This window comes from Chinchilla lanigera, unplaced genomic scaffold (genome assembly GCF_000276665.1).
Source record: "Chinchilla lanigera isolate Chin_1 unplaced genomic scaffold, ChiLan1.0 scaffold00107, whole genome shotgun sequence".
NCBI classification, from domain to species: domain Eukaryota; kingdom Metazoa; phylum Chordata; class Mammalia; order Rodentia; family Chinchillidae; genus Chinchilla; species Chinchilla lanigera.
Window position 1 is genome coordinate 3,162,919 of NW_004955508.1, and position 22,491 is coordinate 3,185,409.

The 22,491-nt window shown below is 33.8% G+C and overlaps 1 protein-coding gene across 1 annotated transcript in view; it reads right to left on the reverse strand.

The window, feature by feature from the left end:
* Trpc1 (transient receptor potential cation channel, subfamily C, member 1) overlaps positions 1-22,491 on the reverse strand; it is a gene marked incomplete at its 5' end in the record, with an annotated part of 67,746 nt that overhangs the window by 19,051 nt on the left and 26,204 nt on the right. Inside the window, 3 exon segments of the mRNA XM_005407739.2 lie at positions 5,898-6,234; positions 9,245-9,440; positions 12,240-12,371. Coding sequence (XP_005407796.1) covers positions 5,898-6,234; positions 9,245-9,440; positions 12,240-12,371 — 665 coding nt within the window.

Consider the following 22,491-nt stretch of genomic DNA (forward strand, 5'->3'; position numbering starts at 1 on the left):
GGAAGAGAGAAGAAATAAAAACAAGAATACAACAATAAAAAAACTAGAAACAATGTTTACACATATAATAACAAGAAAAAATAAAACAGAAGAAAAAGAAGTCCACTTTAAGTATGTCTCTGCTGTCACTGGTAGACAAAGTGCACAGAGAGAGTTCAGATCTGTACTGATTAATCCCAGCAAGTGAGCCAGAGATTTATTGCATGGAAGTGGATAATCCCAGCAAGCCTGCATCTTTAATTTACTGAAGTTCAGAAGTTCAGGCTGGCTTTTTTTTTTTTTTTTTTTTTTTTTGAGGCTTATTTCTTGCTGTGAAGCTGGAATCTGATTTGTTCAGCCTGAAACACTGTGTACCTCCTGCCAACTCGAACTCTGTTCTGCCTCACTCTGGGAGCTACTCAAGCCAGCCCACAGCTACTGGCCACTTTCTTCGATGGCTACCAGTCAACTGCCCTCTCCTGGGGGACATCTGAACCCTACTAACTCAGGAGCCACTATGGTCTGCTAGGGCCACTATTCCATCCCACTGGTACATTTCTCTGTGGAGGCCTCTGGGATCACTAGTAGTCGCTGTGCATCTGTAGGTCCACATAGTGAGTCAGGGCTCAGGAAGAAAGCACAGCTTGCTACCTCCTTCTTCATTAAAGTCTCTCTCTTTGCTCTCCCTATGGACTTAGATTATTGCTTCATATCCTTACTGGGTTCCAGGTACCCATTTCCCTCCTTCTTCTCTTCCTCACATTGCTACATTCCAGTGTCTAGACACCAAATCTTGGAGAGGCTCTTTGTCTGCTGTTCACCATTCCAGTCTTCTTCAAAGTCCTCACCCAGATATCCAATTTACTAACTCATCTACCATTTCACATCTTTTTTTCTTCACCGCTTTCCCTGACCAAGCTGTTTAAAAATTGAAAGCCCCATGGCCCCTACTCCCAATTCCCCTAGCTCTACTTTTGCCTTTCTTTTGTAATATTTATCACTTTCTAAAGTTGGGTATAACTTGCTTATTAGTTCTATTATCAATCCACTCTAAGTAACTACTTTAAGGGTAAGAATCATTGTTTTACTAACAGATGTCCCAAATGTCCTGAATAGTGCCTTATATACAAAAATACTTAAAAAAAAAAAAAAAAAAGCAAAACCCCTCTTTCTGTTCAGATGTTCCTGCATAATTTCATATTTCTAAGAGTACCAGAGAGTAGTAATATAACCCAGAATAGTCTTATGGTACATTCCTTCTCAAGACATTTTAAAGGACAGTATAAGTAACAGATAATATCATGTATAATATAACACATTGGTGAAGATCAAATTAAGCCAATCAGAATCATTCTTTGGCTAACTAGTAGGCAGAATCATTCCCTTATAAAATACATGAAATATTCTTGAAACCTCTGTTCATAATATCTTCATTATATAGAAGCAAAACATTTAAAATTTTACAGATATGATGTAACACACTTAAGAAATTCCCCTTAGGTACGTTTTACTCAAAATGAGTAAATTAAAAACTGTCAAAAATGTTAAATGAAAGAGTCTGACAGGTAATATTTTATTAGCTGAAACACTGCTTGCTTTTATTTGGGGAAGGAGCAGATCAAAGAACTGTAAGAATGGATCATCTCCAACCTTTACCTAGGACCAGGAGCTATACAACAAAAAATATTATAATCAATGGAAGCATTGCATAATCAATGCTCTATTTTGTTAGGCCTATTTTTAAAAAATAATAACATTAGTCAGAAGCTATCCCAGCCATCTTGGGATTCCTCAAGGCTTGATCTTAGGACCTCTCTTTTCATGTTATGCTTTTTCCTTAGGTGTTTCATCCATTCCCACATTTTCATATACAATCTATATGTATATATTTACACAATTGTAACACAAGCTTGGACTTCCTCTTTAGCTCCATACTACATCCTCCTGTCTGCCTTGACATCTTCCTTAGATATCTCAGAGACTTCTAACAACATTCCTAAAATATACTCAAGATTTACCCTCCCACAGATTGACAAACCTAGTGTTCTACAATATCTACATTGCTTAATCATTTTCTTTCCCTCACACCTCTTATATGCCATGTGTTTCCATGTCCTATTGCTCTTACCTTGGCAAATATCTCTCATTTGTTTCCTTCTCTTTATTATTCCAGGGTACAAACAGCTCTCATAATCCAGATGTAATCTCTAACAGCTTCCTATTGGTCTCCTTTCCGGTGCTCCTGCCACAGCCCTACCCTTCTATCCCACACAATTCTGCACTTTATAGTTAGAATTATCATTTTGCTATGGCTTATATCTAGATGTCCCCCAAAAGCCTCAAGTGCTCATAGGTGGAGTTTTGGGGGGTGGCTGGATGGTGGGTGTGTGATAATTGGATCAGTCTACTGATTGGTTTGATATACTTATAGGTGATAGAATTACTGAAGATGGAAGCCCCCCCACCTTGGTATAAGTGGCATCTACCAATAGACTGGTAGCTTGGATGGACTACTAAGGGAAAGGAAGGCTCTCTGCTTCCAGTCTGCCACGCCATAGACTGCTTCTCCTCTGTGATGCCTTCGGTTTGGTCACCTTGCCTTGGAGCCAACCGACTATACACTAAAACCTCTACAAACTGTGAGCTAAAATAAGCCTTTCCTCCTTTAACTTGTGGGTGTCAGGTATTCTGTCCCAGCAATAAGAAAGTAACTAAGACACTTTTTAAAAGACAAGAGAGATCATGTCACTTGCTTATTTATAACTTCTGTGGTTTTCCACTGTTTTTAGTATGAAGTCAAAATTATTTAGCCTAGCATACATGGCTGTGCATAGCCTAGTTTCTATAGCTTCATCTTGAACTATGTTCCCCTTACTCTCCTTGCTCCAGTAGTATGACCCTTTACTCAGTCTCCTTTGTACCATGTTTTCTCTACCACTATGCTTGTGAATGTGACTCTATCTCAACCTACAATACTTTTCCAATTCTCCTATAGATGATTCACTTTTATAATTTAGATCTTAGCTCATTTTTACTTCCTCAAAACAGCTTTTATACCCTCTCTGACTAGATAAAATCCCCCTTGCTTGCTTGCTCTCTCAGCACTGTGATCTTTACTCAACACATAACTCATTTGTGATTTTTTTCATTTACCTTTGTGAGTCTCAAGTTACTGATGTTTTGTTGTTTAACCTTAATTTGACTATTAGTGCAAGGAATGCAGGGGTCATCTCTGTTTCTGGCTACGCTAGGACAAAGTAGGTATACAATATTTTAAAAAATATACATTTATAATAGCTGTTCTATGATGTTTAACAATAAAAACTTAAGAAGAAGGATACCATTTGAATCCTGTGTACTCATCAACAAAACTCTTTCCTTTCCCTCTACCTTGCTTTTTAATAACTTAATTCTGCTTTTTTCTGAAGACTTACACAATAGAAATGGGAAACAAATACACAAAAATTGATCATCACGAATAAAAAGTTACTCCACTCATTGTTTGAGTATTGAGCCAAGGAGCTACTTTAGGCAAACAAACTATTCCAACATAGTCATTTATAGCAGGTTTGGATCTATATATTTGCTGTGGGTTGTATCTAGATGTCACCCCAAAGCCTTATGCGCTTATAGGTGGGGATTTTTGGAGGTGGCTCGATCGAGGGTGAGTGAATATGGATTACAGGTGTGTGAATATGGATGAAGGGTGTGATAACTAAATTAGTCCACTTACTCATTTAGCACAGCTCTGGGTATGGACAACGGGAAGGCCCACCCTTGGGTGGCGGTAGCACCACCCAAAAGGCTTGTAGCACAAATGGAATAAAAGGGAAAGGGAAGCCTATTGCTGTTGCTTCACTGCTTCAATTCCTTTTGCCTGCTCTGTCATGGATTGTTTCTTCTCTGTGATGCCTGCTCCTCTGCCACACTCTGCCTTGGATACAGCGGATTATGGACCGAAACCCTACAAACTGTGAACTGAAATAAACCTTCCCTCCTTTAACTTGTGGGTACTGGGTATTGTGTCTAAGTGACGAGAAAAGTAACTAAGATAACAAGGAGCCCAGAACAATCAAATTACATTAACATGGTGAAGAAGACATCTTGGGCAAAGTTTATTCAAATACAACTGTTTCAAAGAAGAAGCTGTGCTGAGAAAGTAAAACAGTTCCAAGAATTTTACTGGTTCAACTCGCACACATTCTTCAAGTAAGGCAGAATGTTTTTAGAAAATTAACATATTGTGTGTAGAGAGGAGTACATGTGTGTACACATATAATGTTACCAAAAGCAGGGTCATCAAACTTATAAGGAAACAGCCACAGTTTTACCATTATTTTGAAAAGCAGTGGTTACCATTATTTTGAAAATTAGCACCATTTATGCTATCTAAAGAGTAGTCTAACACTTTGTGTTCAGTAAATTGTAATTCACTGCTAAGGCATGGAAACTTTAATTTGACACTTATGCAGACTTGATTAAGCTGAATTTTAATTTACATAAACCAAAAATATTTTTACTACTATTTAGATAATATAGATAAATGTTAAAAATTTCATTAAGATATATATAAGAATCTTTCAGAGGTAGTTTAAGTGAATAGAGGGAAAGTGCTTCTTAGAATACCTTGCAACCTAATTTTTTAATATTTCAAATAACTATAAACAAAATTTACACTGGAAAGATATACACAGTGAAATAAGGAGAGTATAAATTATTTCCTAAATTAAAACATTAAATTTTAGATAAAATAACAAAAAGTACAGGAAAATATAAACAAAATGTAATTATTTAATTCTATACTAGCTACCATATATATGTGTATATTTTTACTTTATCTACTTTAAACATTAATGTGTCATGGAATGAATACTGCTGAAAATAAAACCCTGACTGAAATCAAATTATATGAAATTAACTGATTGTTAATTTAAAATTCTAACACATAAAATTATTTTTATAGCTGAAAAGGGGACATTATTAAAGAATTTTCTAATAACAAATTATCAAGAATATATATCAAAGATGAATATAATCAATTCTTTATATACAAAATGACTAAATTTTAATATCTTTAGTATAGTAGTGGAGAGATGAAAAATGCTGAGATTAAAAACAAGGCTGACAGTATGGAGAAAAGTATAACACTTATAAAAATAGTTTTCAGGAAATAAAAACGTCTTACTCTTTCAAAATCTTGTCATTTTTTCAATGCTGGAGATATAACCCTTGCACCTGCTAGGATTTACCACTGAGTGATATCCCTTGCCCTAAAACTTATCATTTCTAAAAAGATCTGGTTTTCAGTAAAAGGAACTGATTTATGTAATCAGTTACCAGGGACTCCTTTAAATCTAAGTTTAAATATTATTTCTGTAATAGAGCTAAAGTAAGATATAAGTGCAAAAGTGCACTTAAGTTTTTATTAAGAAAACTAATCATACAGTGAAACAGAAGTTAACTAGTAAAATGTATATGAGTATAAAATTCAGTTTTAAAATACTTAAGAAAAATCCCTATACTTACATAAAACAATACTCATTGTTAAATGTTACTTTTAGTTTCAACAGTCATGAGCAACTTCATACTCTGAGAAAAAAGAATTTTAAACTTTTATGTATTTAAGTAATATTAAATTATATAAGCTCAGGAAATTTTATCTTTATAAAAGTGTTAGTTAAATCTTCAATGAGCATAAAAATGTTCAAATCTTTTTGTGTGAACAGTACAAAAATGCAAATTGGTATTTATAATGCCATCAAGTAAGGAAGAGCTTTTTTTTTTTCTGGTACCCAGAATCAAACTCAGGACCTTGTACTTGCCAGGCAGGCACATGTACCACTGAGCTATATCCCCAGCCCAGGAAGAACTAATGGGCTAAATAAAGGCAAAATCTTTTGAACTAACTTGATACTTACCAATAATCCACAGAATAAGAAGATAGTCTATTCTTTCAAGGGCTGGCCCCATTGTGTTTTTCTTATCCTCATTGTAGACCAGAGAGTATAGATTTAGTAACAGTAAAAATGTGAAATATGATGCTCCATGAATAATAAATTTCATAAAAGGTGTATGAATAATTCTGCCAAGTTGAGACTTGGGAGCTATCAAATAACACAGTGACAAAACTGGCCAAAAGATGCCAACTGTCAAAACAGTCATTATCTTCTTACAGGTGGGTTTACGTCGGTAACCGGACATCTGTCCAAACCAAACAGTGTTCAGGAACTGCTGGCAGTTAGACTGGGAGACAAACTGAAAAGAACACAAATTGTAAAAATGCAAAATAGAACCTTTAAGTACATACAGATTGATATTCAAGGTCTTCATACTACCTTAAAAATAGGTTCTATCCATTGAACATCATTTTTATCCTTACAATTAATAAAAGCATATACATGTAAAGAGCACAGCCTCTGGAGCCTGAATACCTAGATTTAAATCCAGCTTCTACCACTTACTAAATGACCTTGAGCAAGATTTTAAACCTCTCTAAGCCTCAAGTTCCTCAATTCTAAGGTTCCTCATTAAGTTGTAAAGAGTCAATGTAAAGCTCTTAGAATAGTGCATTGTTCTTAACAGGCACTGTTGTTAAGTATTAGCTAAGTGAACAGTTTTCTTACATTTAAATACTTATAATACTATAAGCCTTTACAAGGCATAACAAAGATTCTTATAATAATATTTATAAAATTTCAAAGTTGACATGAACAACCCATAGAAAGAGACATCATTAACTAGTGTTCAGATGCCTTTAGTTTAGGGAAACTGCCAAATTTAGAGGCAGGAAATCAAACTATCCAGGTAACAAAATTGTTTATAAATTAGATCTATTCATGCTTCATAAAAACACTAAAAATTTTCAAAAATGTATTAAAGATACTCTTAAATCTCCTTAAAACTGAGTTTTTATGAGAAGGTGAAATAGTCCTAAATCAGAGGAAAATTCCAGTTCAAGTATAGAATTTAGAAAAGTTTACAAGTTTCTTAGGTTACAAATTTCACTGGCAATATTTTTCCAATATAATGCTCATGTTGTGAGGTATAACTTAAGTGACCTGATAATTCTAGGTACAGTATGGATAGCTTTGAAATTACAAAAATAAATGGTCCTAATCTTATTCAAGTAATCTAAAATAATACTTAGTTTAAAAAGGATTACCCTCAACTAGAAAATAATTTGTAGACTGTAACACTGTAATGGAAAAGAAAATGAATCAGAATTTTATTGTTGTTTATTGTGCTTATCAAAACATTTTCTAAGACAAGCGTGGTGGTATATGCCTTAACAACAGCACTCTGGAAGGGTGAGGCAGGAGGACTACAAGTTCAACCCCAGCCTGAAAAAGTTAAGAGATAGACACTGTCTCAAAATAAGAAATTTTAAAAGGGCTTACTGTGAAGGTCCTAGGTTCAATCCTACATCAAAACAAAACAACTACTATGTTATATCTATTTTTGGCAATTAAATCTTACTCCATTCATTATCATTTAGCTCAAATTCCAGCATTCTTACGGACTCTTAATTTGTTCCTCAAAGTGAAATACTTGGGAGATAGTTTTTCTTCCCATAAACTACCGTTTAGTAGCATCCTGAACTTTGTGATATCAGGTATCCTCAAAATATTAAAGCAACCTCAGGACTGATTACCATCCTTGCTATCCCTCAAGGTAATAATAATTTAACTAACAGCAATGTTAAATAATATCTGAAAGAGCAAAATTTCTATCGTAAATGTTCCAAGTCTTACAACATAGACACAGATTCTTTGATGCTTCTGTTCTCAATCAAAAAGTAACAGGCAGAGGAGGGGGATGAATGTTTCCTACCTTCTAATTCAGCAGGGTTGGGATTGCTATAACTAGCAGATTCTGTAAGTGATACTACGTGGAAGGTCTGAAGGAAGGTCTTTAAAAGCCATGATCCTCTACTTGTTCACTGGAAGATTTGCTCTTGAAGCCATGAACTAACATGCAAAAAGTCCTACTACCTCGAAGTTACCATGCTATGAAGCCCAAGCTATACAGAGAAGCCACATGAAGGCACTCCAGTCAATCCTCAGAGGCTTCCTGGACCACCTCCTTACCACCTACCCTGAGATGTGAGTTCTCAGTAGTTCCACCCTCTGTGGACTGACTCACTCACCTGCACATCCAGCCCACTCAGACTGTTACTAGGCCCTTGGTTGCTGCTCAGACACTGGTTATATGAGTGAAGAAGCTTACAGATGATCCTTTTCTACTTATACACATGAGATTTGACTTTCCTTTTTAAGCTGTATAGGTACATTGCTGAATTGTAAACTTGTTTCTACACTGATCCAAATTCTTGCACTTTAATTTTTTTTCCCAATAAATGTTCCATCTTGAGCAAGAAACTTACAGTAGCAGAAAAAGTACAGGACTTGAAGCCAAAGATCTGTATAAGCAATATACTATCCTAGGTAATCCTGAAGTAAATGGTTTAAAATTTCTGCATCAACTTCCTAAGTCAAAAGCTGTAGTGAGGGTCAAATTTTTAACCAAGATGATCACAAAATTCTATTCTTAGGATCAAAAGTCCTCCTACTATATGCCTCCTCCTACTGTTACATACTTCAGGCCCAAAATAAGCAAATTTTATTCCCATGTGTGTGTTGATAATGGGTCTTAGAAGTAATACTTAAAAAGGACCACTTATTAACATCCCATATCAAGTGATATCATTACACACATACAAGCACCAACATTCAGAGTGAGATCTCAAACAAATGAAATTTAAAATGCATACCATTCTTCAAGTTCTTGAATCATGTGTATGTGTGTATATGGGAAGTAGAAATGGGTATTCCCCTTAGCAGGAAAGGGTGATGCCAGAAGAATCAGATTCAACTTAATTATACCATATGTCTCTCTACCCCTGGGTTTAACAATGTATTACAAATACAAAGAATAAGGAAATACATAATACTTTCTTTTTAATAGAAGTTATTAATATTATAGAAAGTGATTCATAACCAGATCAATACAATAAACCTATGTCGGATAAAACATAAGGTGGAAACTTCACTATAGAGGCTTACTTGTATAGCTACTACTTGTATTTAGCAAAACATTAAATCAACAACCATATTATTTTAACTAGTATTATTAAAAATAATAGTAACTACCATTTGTCGGGTACTTGCTTAATACTAGTACTCACTGTGGTAAGCTGTTTCAAAGCCTTTGCAGTGAGCAATTAGACTATAGTGGAAGAAAAAAAAATTCACAAAAAGCCTCTTACCTCTTTTTGGTTATATTTGATAGCAAGTTTTAGACGACTTAAATTCATTCTTTCCTCTAGTAGTCCCCGTTTGTCAAGAGGTTCATCACTAGATGTATGGTTTAAGATAACTTCCAATTCACGTGAATTCCGGGCTTGGGCAAGCAAGTCTTTAGCAAACATTTTGCACTGACGGGCTAGTTCTTCATAATCATTCCTACAAAATTTAGTAATTTATTATTAGAAATGTCATTTCCATCTCTAATTAAGCTATAGTCAGTAGAAATTTTTTTATTGAGCATCATTTTAATTCTGATAGGGCTACACAAAATTTGATCATTTTCTGCTTACAGACAAAGGATGCAACTGGTATATGAATTTTCCACAGCTTTTGAGAAACTGTAAGACAATTACGTTCCCTGTGTTCATACTGATAATCTCAGATAAGCACAATATCCCTTATGTATACTGATTTTTCTAGAAATTTTAGTAGTATTTGCCAACCATTTTTTACTTAACTCACTTGCTCTTATTTTCTAAGTTTGGCTACATTCCTTTTGTATTACTCAAATAAATAATAGAATAAATATTTTAATGCTATTCAGTTATTATTATAAAATAATTTTTAGACGAGTTTTCAGTAGTCTACAATACATGTATGGTCTTCTAATATTAAAATGTCTTTATTCATATTTTAAATGCTCACTGGAATGAAATTCAAGTTAGAAAGAGATACTAAAATGTATCTACTACAGAACTTTTAGAATTATTGTTCTCTTTGAATTGCTTATTTCTTTTGTAAATATCGATTACATTAAATTTATGTCTAAACTTAATAACAATTTAAGAATTCAGTCAGAGGCTGGGGATATAGCTCAGTGGCACAGTCTTGCTTGGCAAGCTCAAGGTCTTGAGTTCAATTCCTGGTACAAAAAAAAAAAAAAAAAAAAAAGAATTAGGTCAGAAAGAAACAACTATGGGCATGAAGTTGGACTTCAGAAACTAATTTTTTTTAAAGTTCTTTACCTCCAAGAGAAAAAAAGGGAAAAACAGGAACTTCCCACTGGTTAGTCTTTCTAGGCAGTGGAGTTTTCCATAAAGTTCTATCTCAAAGAATAAAAACTTCTTTTCCTTACAGGCTAACATTTCTCTCACTCACTCTTCGTATTTACTGTGTAACCTGAGAATAAGCAGTTGGACTCATTCAAATGAAGTAGTCCCTGTTTCTTGATTTAAGAACCTAATTGCAGATAGAAACAATCATCAAAAGAGTGTATTATTAAACAGCCACCTCATCTTTAAATGTTTGATAGATCACTAGATTCACAGGTAAAACTAATACATTTTATTAACCTAATTCACTTAATCTCTAATAGATTACTGGAAAACAAGTGACTATATCATTTAGACAGAAATATAGTAGACTAGAAGCAAGGAGTCATATGTTCTAGTTATAACTTTGCTTCTACCTCTGGTTTCATCTGTTCCTAATTAGATGCTGATCTTAGTGGAACATCTATCTTATAGATCTCTTTTCTCTGTCTATAAAAACACTGGATTGAAGTTCTGTGGTCACTTCCAATTCTAAATTAATTAGTGTGTAACTATAATATTATCATAGCAGTTGGTTGAAATCCTTTTTTGGAATGAATTCTATTTTATATGGTGCTATGATTTGGATTAAAAATGTTCCCCAAAATACTGACTTGTTCAGAGGTGGCGCTTTTGAAAGGTGACTAAATCATAGGGTATTAACCTCATCAATGGCTAATCCACCAGTGAGTTCATAGCTGAATATGCTATTAGGAGGTGGCACCTAGTTGGACGAACTGGGTCACTAAGCCTCTGACTCTGAAGGATGTGTCCTCTCTGCTTTCTCGCTGCCATAAGGTGAGCAGCTTTCCACTCTGTCACTGTAATATTTCCACCTAGAGCCAGTTGGTCATGGACTGAACTTCTGAAACTGTGAGTCAGATCAAACTTTCCTCCTGTACTTGGTCAGGGCAACAGAAACCTGATCAACACACATGGTAATGCTGAACTCAAATTCTAAGACTACAACAGGAAAGGCTACACAGATTACTTAATAGCTCTGTGCTAATAAAGGCAAAAATACTACCTTTTAACCATGTCTAATGAATTCATTAAAGTACATACTTTGTGGTGTATCAAGTTTAAAGTAAATTTAATGTATCTAAATTAAAGCAATTCTAAACTTGAAAACTTATAAATGGGTATCTTTTATTTATAAGTTTCTGCAATTGAGAACTATCAAAAATACACTATGTACTGCTGCTGCTACGGCTACAGAAAATCTTTCTCTCTGTCTCTCTGTCTCTCTGTCTTTCCCTTCCCTTTGCTAATAGGGATTAAATCCAGGGCTTTCCCATTGAGCTACATCCCCAGCCCTGTTTTTAATTTTTTATTTTAAAACAGGGTCTCATGAAGTCACTAAGTTGCCCAGACTGAGGTCAAACTAGTGATCTTCCTAGCCTCCCAAGTACAGGGATTACAGGCTTTAGTCACCATGCCTGGGTGAAAATGGCAAGTTTCTTATCATCCTTCCAATAAGTGGAATTTTGAACTTTCTGATCTTGTCAAGTCATGGGAAGGGGTGCTACGTAAGACACCGAGCTCCTATAGGAGCTGGGTTTAGGTACAGAGCCTTGTGGAAAATTTGCAAAAATGTCTGGGAAGAAATCCTAACTGCTCCTTCTTCAGACAGCACCAGGGATACTCTGCCATAAAGGAAAATTTTTAAAGCTTCCTTGGGGATTTAAAGCTGGCTAATGAGTGGCAGAGGGCAACTGGAAAAAATGACCTACATAGCACCAGGTTCTGTTTCTTTGAAGAAGGAAAATTCCATGTAAGTGACAAGAAGGTGCAGTCATCTTGGATCAAGTATGAAGAAATATAAATAAACGTAAACTATAATTCAGCCTTTGGAAAAATTCCAGATGAGTAAGATTCTGAATTAAAAGACATTATATCATTTACAATTTCCATTTGTTCCCACCTGAATTCCACCTCCACAAGGCTTAGTTCTTTTAAATCAGCACTAAGTTCAAATGCTCTCAGAATTGGATCCTCCTCTGTTAACATGATTAGAGCTGGACTGGCCAAACATCGATATATATCAAGACGGAACCTGTGATAAAATTTGATTCCATATTGTAAAAAAAAAAACCTTATTATACACATACAGCTAGAGTTTTAACTTATGATTTTCATGAAGTATTAAAAAGTTTGAAAGTGTGTAAATAACTATAAATATGCCTGTTATAAGTAAACTCCACAAAGATTGAAAAATTAAATATGTGAGATACAAATATTGAAAAACTTAGTATCTACTGCCTTTAAAAAAACTGTTTTACTGTCTCTTTGCATAGATTCAAAAGTTTGTATTGTTAATCTAATTAAACTTTATTCTCGAATTAACAATTTTAAACGAGATATGCTAATAATGGATACATACTTGGTGTAAAATGGTTTGGATGATTATTAAATTTTTCCTCTCCCAGCAATAAAACTTCTTTAATATGCCATATATATTTCAATCGCATGATTCATTAAACTAGATTATTATTTTCAAAGATGTTTCAATTCTTAAGAGTGAAATTATCCCTTTACACATAATTTCCAACTAATAGAAAACACTCCCCTTACCCTTGGTAAATTAACAAATTTTCATATTTTAACCCCTAACTAGTAAACAAACCAGAAAACTCACTATAATCCATTTATAAATATATAACATAATTCTTAATCATAACTGGCATGTATTATACAATGTATATTGTTTTTTAAATATCAATTTAATATGTACTTTTTTTTTTTTACAGTAAGCAATTTGGAAACATGACACTTCCCAATCCCACCCACTAACTCTACTCTTCAAAGACACTTTGCAGAGAATTCTGCATATCCTTCCTGATACTTTCTATTAATACACAAACATAATCAGACATAATACAAAAAGGAAAAACTTGCTTTTTAAAAAAAAATCATGAACTTCTTACTACAAATCACTACAAATAGATTCACATCATTTCCTACAATTGATATTTGATAGAGCCTCACTGAAGAGATTGCTTTTTTTGGTATGGAAATGCAGTGATTAATATTCTTTTTATTCATTAAATTATACTTCAAATTACTGGACAAAATGGCATGTGTATTTTAAATTCTGATTGTTGCTTTCAAAGTAATAATAAGGGCAGCTCATTTGTCTCACATCTTCACTAATAATAAATATTAACAAGTTTTAAAATTTTTGCTAATTTAATGGAAAATAGAACTTTTATATTTGATCTACTCTGAATTTCTTCAGAAGCCTGAGCATTCTTTTGTGTTTAATATCCATTTATATTTCTTTCTCTGTAAACTGCCTGTTTGTATTCTTTGGACTTTTTTTCCCCAATGAGTGTTTTTTTTTTTTAAATTAATTTGTAAGATTTCTTTACATATCAAAGAAATTAGCCGTCTAGTCAAAATGATTCAAATGCCTTTCCCCTTAGTTTGTTGTTTATCTTCTTTACTAAGTTTATGTTAAGTTTTCTCAATATGGAAATTTAAAATATTTACTTGGCCAAATTTACTGATAACAGTATATTTCCAATTTAGTTTATAGGTTTAATGTCTTATATTTACAAGTAAGGTAATCTATAATCCCAGCTACACAGCAGGCTGAGTCAGAAGGACTGCCTTTAGTTCAGCAGTTCAAGACCAGCATGGACAACAGAGTGAGACCCTCATATCAGAAAGAAAAGTAAAAGATTCTGTATAATGCTTTTTACAGAAAGAATATTGTTGAAGTCTAGGTATGATCTAGCTCTTTAATTAGTAAGTACAATTATCTGTACATTAAGAAACAGTTTCTGCAGAGGTATTTGCCTGAACTATCACTATCAAAAGCTAGAAAAAGCCAATCATGGTGGTGCATATCTATGATCCCAGCTACTAGGAGGATGAGGCAAGAGGACTGCAAATTTAAGGCCAGCCTGGGTAAATTAGTAAAGCCCTGTCTCAAAGTAAAGTAGAAAGGGATGGGATATAGATCAATGGTAGAGCACTTGCCTAGTATGCATGAGGCCCTGGATTCAATCCCTAGCGCCACATGAATGAATAAATAAATAAATAAGTAGGTTGATAGATAGGAAATAAGCTGAGAAAAATATGCATAATCACAAAATATCTTTTTGTTTTCATCAATATGGCTACATTAATTTTATCAGATCATTTCTAAAGTAGGCTTTTATATTAACCTATTCTACCATGTCTATTAATAGACTAGATATGTTAAAATGTGACAAAATGTACAGGAATAATAACTTTCAAAAATAATGGAAAGAAAAGTTTGACAACTATTGTATGGAACACAATTAGATGTAATCTGACATAATGAAGCTGCTTACTTTATAAAATCTAACACATTACAAAATCTATCATCTGCTTTATAAAATCTACCATTCTATCATTTGACACTCAAAATATCATCAAAAGTAATGGTAGTATGAAGAGGTGAGTGATATCCCTCCACAAAGGAAATAAAAAACAATTTGTTTTTAAAAAACAATCATCCTCTTCAGGCCACTGGAAATTGTCTACTTGGAATTGTTGATTGTTGAAAAACTGCAAATTATAGGCAATCTGTGCCTTGCCTTAAGCTACACCCATCACCCTTGCCTCCAGTTCAGTCAATGAGATCTTTAGTTTAACATTTGATGCTGGTGAACCTATACCTGTGGGACAGAAAGGCAAAATCAGTTCATGGGACAGGAAAAACTATAGTCATGCTGGCTAAAAGTGATGGGCTTGGCAAAAATGGACAGGGAAATTCTGCGGCTTTGTAATAACAATGTAGTCCAAAATGAGGCAAACAGTAGATCAATAAGCAGTTTAACAAGGGTGATAGCTGAAAAGCAAAAGGCATAGATGGATTTAGGTAAGATCTCCACAAATCCCTAGCTGACTAGAAAATTACATGTGTACAGAACACGTAACTTTGTAAAAAGAAAAAGCCAAGGAAATGTTGAGAAATGGCTGTAAGTTTGAATGCATTCCAAAACTAACCCACACAGTAAGTAACAGAGAGTAGAACTTCTAGGGACTCAAAGTGTATCAGGACAACTTTTGTCTAAATCATTTTCTGGCTGACCGACCTATAGAGACATCAAGTGCTCGCTTCAGCAGCACATATAAACTAAAACTACAGACCTCAAATGACTTAGGAATCAAAGCTAAAAGATAAGAATAAAAACAACAAACTAAGCACAGACATCAGTGATTGCGTACTGGAAGGAGACTGATTCTACAATATACTAAGCTGTCTAGTTTTCAAATAAATAAACACTAAATGTATTATTTTAAAAAAAAAAGGGGGGGGTAAACCATGCCTGTTCAACAGCAACAGCAAAGGCTTCCCACTAAGGTTGGGGTGGGGAATAAATAATCCAAGCAGTCACTAAAAATAGTAACAAGAAAATAACAACAGCCCCCAATAACAGGGTGGATGCAGGCCATCACACAGAGCTGCTACAATGTATTATCTAAAATGTCTGGTTCTTAACACAAAATAAAAGACACGTGAAGAAAAAAGAAAATATAATCCATCCTCCAAAAAAAAAAAGTGAACAGAAACTGTGAGAATGAGCAAATGTCAGATTTAACAGAGATTTCAGGGTAACCACTGTCAGTATGTTCACAGTGCTAAAGGAAAGGCTGACTACACAAGTAAAAGAGGATATGCAGACAGTATAGCATCAAATAGAGAATATCAATAAATTATGAAAATTATGAAGTTGAAAAATACAGTAACAGACTAGAAATTTACTAGAAGGGCTTGTTATAGGTTGAACTGTATTCCTCAAACTCATACACTGATGTCCCACCCACCAATACTCCCAAATGTGACAATATTTGAAGATATTTTTAAGAGGTTTTTAAGAGGAAATTAAGATAAAATGAGGAAATTAGAATAGGTCTAAGTCTATTATGACTGGTGTCTCAAACAGGCAGAACATGATATGAACATTAAAATATCCTCTACAAGCCAAGAGAGACTTAGAACAGATCATTCTTTCATTCCCCTAAGGAACCAACCCTGACGATAACTTTATCTGATTTCTAGAATCCAGAATTGTGAAAAAACACATTTTTGTTATACCTCATCATGATAGCCCTAGAACATTACACAGGGCTCAATAAATGCAAACTGACAGAAGAATTAATAAACTTGAAGATATATCAATATGGATTATCAGTTGCATAATTACTTTTGCAAGGGGCCTTAACAGGCTGAAAAAACAGAATTAGGAAAAATAAATAGAGATTCAAAGATATGTAGGATACCAATTAAGCACACCAAAACACCAATTAAGCACACCAAAATGGGAATACAAGGAGAGAAGAAAAAGAAGAAAACTACTTGAAGAAATAATCACTGAAAACTTTCTAGTTTCTTTAAAAACAATAACCAATAACATTTCCAGAAATCTCAACAAATTATAAGTAGAATGAATGCAGAGACTTACCAACATAAACATTACAGTGGAAATGTTGGCATTTCAACTCAAAGACAAAGAGAAAATCTTGAAAGGAACAAGAAAAAATAGCATGTCACTTACAAGGGAACTCAAATAATATTAACAACTGACTTCTTGGCAAAATCCATAAGTTTGAAAGTCAGAAGAAAAGCGCCTGCCTGGCAAGCGCAAGGTCGTGAGTTCGGTTCCCGGTACCGGAGAAAAACCAAAAAAAAAACAAAAAAAGAAAGTCAGAAGAATACCGTGTTCTAACTTCTCAAAGGCAAAAAGATAAATAAATAAAATAAATTTTAAAAATTAGCCAGAAATCCTACATCCAGCAACGCTAATGTTCAACAATAAAGAGGGCAAGGGAAAAATATAAAACTTCACCAGATAAACAAAAAACAAAACACAAACACGTTGCTAGCAAACGCACCTTAAATGTAAAAAATTTATCAGACAGAAAACAAGTCATCCACATGAATACCAGTAAAAGTAATTATGCAATTATAGAAGATAACGTAGATACCATAAATGCATATTTCCTCTTTTTGTCTCTTAACTGACTGAACACAATTACATAAAATAATATGAATATAAAGGACTACAATGTTTGACCTATAACATACAGCAATGTAACCTAAGTGCAATATATTTTCTAGTAACAGCACGAAGTATAAGTGTCGGGATGATGCTTTAAGGAGCTAAGTAAATGACTATAAATGTTAAATTAGTAACTATACCAAAACACTGCTGGGTTTATAAAATTACTAGAATATGTACAAGCAATACCATTAAAAGACAAGAAAAAAAAATATACAGGAGTAACATTTCTATATTACTGGAGTTAAGGTATAAATCTGAAGGTGATTTGACAATATGGTAACTCATACAGAAATCAGCAAAAAAAAATCCTCAAGGGCTGGTGCGAAGCTCACTGGCACTGTACATGTTTTGCACGTGCAAGATCCTGTGTTCAATTCCCAGCATCAAACAAATGCCCCCAAAACAAAACAAAAGCCAGAAAACTCTCTAAAAAATATAGCACAAAATCTTTAATGAAAATAAAGCACTATATTAGAAATATCTTTGATGTAAAAAAAGTACTACTGGAGAAATTCAGGAAGAAAAAGAGACATAAGAAACAAAAATAAGAAAGATATACAGAAAAAAAAAAAAAAAACCCTAAAATGACAGGTATAAATTCAACTGTCAAAAACAGTCTGTGAGTGGTTTAACAACTCAAAGGCAGAGATTGTCAGAGTAGATTTTAAAAAAATGTTCCAACCGCATGTTGTCTATAGGAGATAGACTTTAGATTCAGAGATAAAAATAAATAAAAGGTAAAAGGCTGGAAAGAGAGATCGTGCAAACAGAAAACCTTGAGGGACGATCCTGATTTCAGACCTTAAAATAAGAAATGTTATTACAGATAAAGAAGGATAAATGACATTAAGTAAAGGGATCCATCCATCAGGAAGATATACCAATTCTAAACACCTATCCAAGTAACAAGAGAACATTAAAATACTGTAGATGAAGTAAAAGTTGATAGAAATAAAATCTTTTTATGGATAAATAATATTTTGTATTATATTATATTGTATTACATTTTATTCATTTTCATGATCCATTCATTTGTTGATGGGTCTATCGGCTATTTCCAGAACTTAGCTACTGTGAACTGCACTGTTATATGCACAGGTATAAAAAAAATATATATATGCACAGGTATATATGTATAATCAACTGAAAAGTAATGTGGAGAATTTAGTATCCCACTTTCAATAACAGGTAGAACAACTAAGCAGAAGACAAAAAAATAGAAGACAAACATTATAAACCAACTAGATGTAACACTTTATCTGAATAAGCTTTCTGTCACCATAACAAAACATTTGAAATAATATATAAATAGAAAAAATTTACTTTGACTCAGTTTTGGCATTCCAGGTCACGATTAGGCAGACCCACTACTTTGGGCCTCTAGTGAAGGTGCTGGATGGCGATGGCCAGGAGCAGTGGCAGAGCAAACTGCTCACTTCAGGAGCCAGGAAACAAAGAGAAAAAGAAGAAACTGGCATCACACAATCCCTTTCAAGGGTGTGCCTCCAGTGACTTACGGACCTTCCACCAGGCCCCACTGGTAAAGGTCACATGACCTCCCAATACCAGCACCTTGGGGCCCATGCTTTAAAAAGAGACTTTCAGGGAACATTTAACTTCCAAATGATAGCACTATCTGACAATGACAGGTTACACATTGTTCTCTAGTGTGCATGGAACATTCCGCAGGATAGCCCATACGCTAAGACACAGGAAAAAAGAAACTCAAAAAATTAAAAAAATAAATACAAAAGGTACAATAGATATTGTGAAAGGGAAGAAACTGCTCAAAAGAAAAGAACTGGGATGGGGGAAAGGAGAAAAGCAAGGGGAAAATACATACATATATATACACAAGCTAGCTAAGATAACTGTACTACTAATTTCTATTAGTTCATTAAAAGGAACAGTTAGTACTTATATTATTTGATCAATTTTGCATGCCTGTATCTTATAGTCTGAGCAACTAATTTGAAGATAACAATATGCAATATAACTACTGTTTATTTCCTATAGTCTTGTTTCGAAAATCTGTTTTTTATTTTTTTCTTTCTCTTAAAAAAATGGTACATTCTTCAACCGCATCAGAATGAAATTAGAAATCACTACAAAAGGAACATGTGGAAAACTCATAATCATGCACAAATTAAACACCTTTTACATAACCAATAGGTCAGAAAAACAGAAAAGGAAATCAGAAAATACATTAAGATAATGAAAATGAAGACACAATCTATCCAAAACTGTATTCAAAAGTATTAAAACTCAGCATAAAGAATTTTCACGAGGAAATTTATACCTGTAAATGTCTACGTTAAGACAGAAGAAGCCAGGTGTTGTGGCACATACCCGCAATCACAGCACTGTGGGAGGGTAAGGCAGCAGTACTGCAAATTCAAGCCCAGCTTGGGCAACTTAGCAAGATCTTGTCTTAAAATAAACCAGGGCTGGGGATGTAGTCAATCAAAGACCCTGGGTTCAATCCTCAATAGAAAAGGGGGAGCTCTCCAATCATTAACATAACTTTCTATTAAAACACTAGAAAAAGAAAAACAAGAGGTATGAAGATTGTTTTTGAAAAACAAGGGGTATGAAGATTCTTTGTGAGGTAAGGCAAATCTTTTGACTATGGCAATGAATGCGTACACCTAAAATACACCAAAAACTACCCTGTCCTATCCTGTTCTGTTTTGGTACTGGGTACTGAACATGGGCTTTTGCACTGAGCAACAGATCCAGGCAGGTTTTGTTTGTTTGTTTGTTTGTGTGACACAAGGTCTTGCTAAGTTGCACCAATGGAATTTGAATTTAAGATCCTCCTGATTTAACCTCCCAAGGTGCAGAGGTTATAGACATGAACCAATGGGCCCAGCAACCACATATCTTTAATGAGTTAATTGTATGGTATGTGAGTTATAGCTAAATAAAACTCAGAAAGTGGAACCAAAATAAAGATTTTCTCAAATAAACAAATGCTAAGAGAATTTTCAGACAGCAGACTTGTCCTACAACAAATGCTAAAGCCTAATGAAAATTGTAGCAGATGGTAAATGAAATCCACAGGAAGAAATAAAGACTATAAATAGTAATTATATAAATCTAAAAGGCCACATATAATATTTTTCTCTTGCATCTTTTCAGAAGCATAAGATTGTCTAAAGTAGTACTTGCAACTATTGTATTTATGACACATTTCGATTATAATGTATAAAAATGATAGCTGATATATTTTATGTCAGTATTAAATAGACTGCAATACATTAAAGATGCATGCTGTGATCTCTAAAAGAAAAAAACTTAAAATAGGCACAAAAACAAAAATACTGGAAATGAAAAGGTACACTAAATTCTTTGAACACAAACACAGCAACGGAGGGACAAAGAAACAAAAGACATAAGAAATATACAAAACAAATGGCAAAATGAAGAACAAATGCACAGTATCAAAAATTACATGTAAGGGACTAAATGTTTCAATCAAAAGGTAAAAACTAATTGTTAAAGTGGACATAAACAAGATCCAATAGCAAAAACTGTTTAAGAAAACACACTTCAAATAAAAAATACACGAGCTGAAAGTAAAGGGTAAGAAAGATATACCATGCAATCAGTAACCACAAGAGAGTGAGAATGGACAAGGGGGCCAGGGACATAGCTCAGCAGCACAAACACCTGACTGGCAAACCTAAGGTCATGAGTTTGATTTCTGGTACCAAAAAAAAAAAAAAAAAAAAAGAAAAGAAAAAGAAAAAGAAAAAGAAAAAGAGAATGGATATATTAAGACTAGAAGGAAAATATAGCAATTATAAATGAAGATGCTCCTAACAACAGAATCACAATATACACAAAGCAAAAACTGAAAACAGAAAGATAATCCAATAATTATAGCTGGACATTTTATTCTTTTCTGAGAAATTGATAGAACTAGATAAAAAAAAAAAAACATTAGAGATATGGAATACTTGAGCAACAGTATGAAACAATATGACAAAACTAAAACTTATAGAATACTTACCTCCTAAAGTAGGAAATATAAAAAAAGAGAACATAGGATGTTCTCCATGTTAGCTCACATTCCCGGGCATAATACTACACTTAATATACTAAAAAGGAATGAAATCAGATATTCTTCAAATTAAGCACTAATTTCTCAGCTATTAACTCTATCAAATTTAAAACTTTCAGTCTTCAAAGTACACCATCAGCAAAGTGCAGAGACATCCACAGAATGGTAGAAAAATATTTGCAAATTATATTTCTTTTTTTTTTTTGCAAATTATATTTCCAATGGTGTAATACTCCTTCAGAATATACAGTTCTTAAAACTCAGCAATGAAAAGGTAAACAACCAATTAAAAACTGAGAAAAGATGTGAACAGATCTATCTTCACTGAAGACATTCACATGACATATAAGCTACTGAAAAAATGCCTTTTAGATTAAATATCCAGGACGGCACAGCCATAGAGACACAAAGCAGGTATACTGGTTTCTAAGAGCTAGGAGAAATGTTCTGAAATTAGATAATAGTGATGAACACACAATTGTATGGTTTATAAATTACACCTTAAGAAAGACATGTTATTAAAAAATAAAGTATACTTTCTAGTCACAACTGAAGTAGAAGTTACCAACCTAAAGCAGTCTAAGAAATCCTCAAATATATGCAAGTCAGAATGGCATACTTAAAAATAATCCATGTGTTAAGAAAATGAGAAGACAAACCACAAACTGGGAGAAAAATACATTACCCCATCATATAAACTGGGGATCAGTTACAAAACCGAAGTGGATGCCTGAAATCATAATCCTCAACTTACAATATATCTGACCTTACAAGGTGTGGAAATGATTGCATTTGGTAGAAACTATGTCTCAAGTTTTTAATTCTGATCTTTTTCCGGGATTACATGGTACTCGCACTATGTTGGGCAGCAGCTGCAAGTTGCAGCTCCTAGGCCACCACAGATCACATGGTTTCTACATATAGAATATGCTTTATGTTAGATTATTTTGCTCAGTATAGGCTAATGTGAGTCTTTAAGGTAGGGCAGGTCAAGCTATGATGTTTGGTAGGTGTGGTATATTAAATACACTTTGATTGACACTTTTAACTTACAATGGATTTATTGGGAT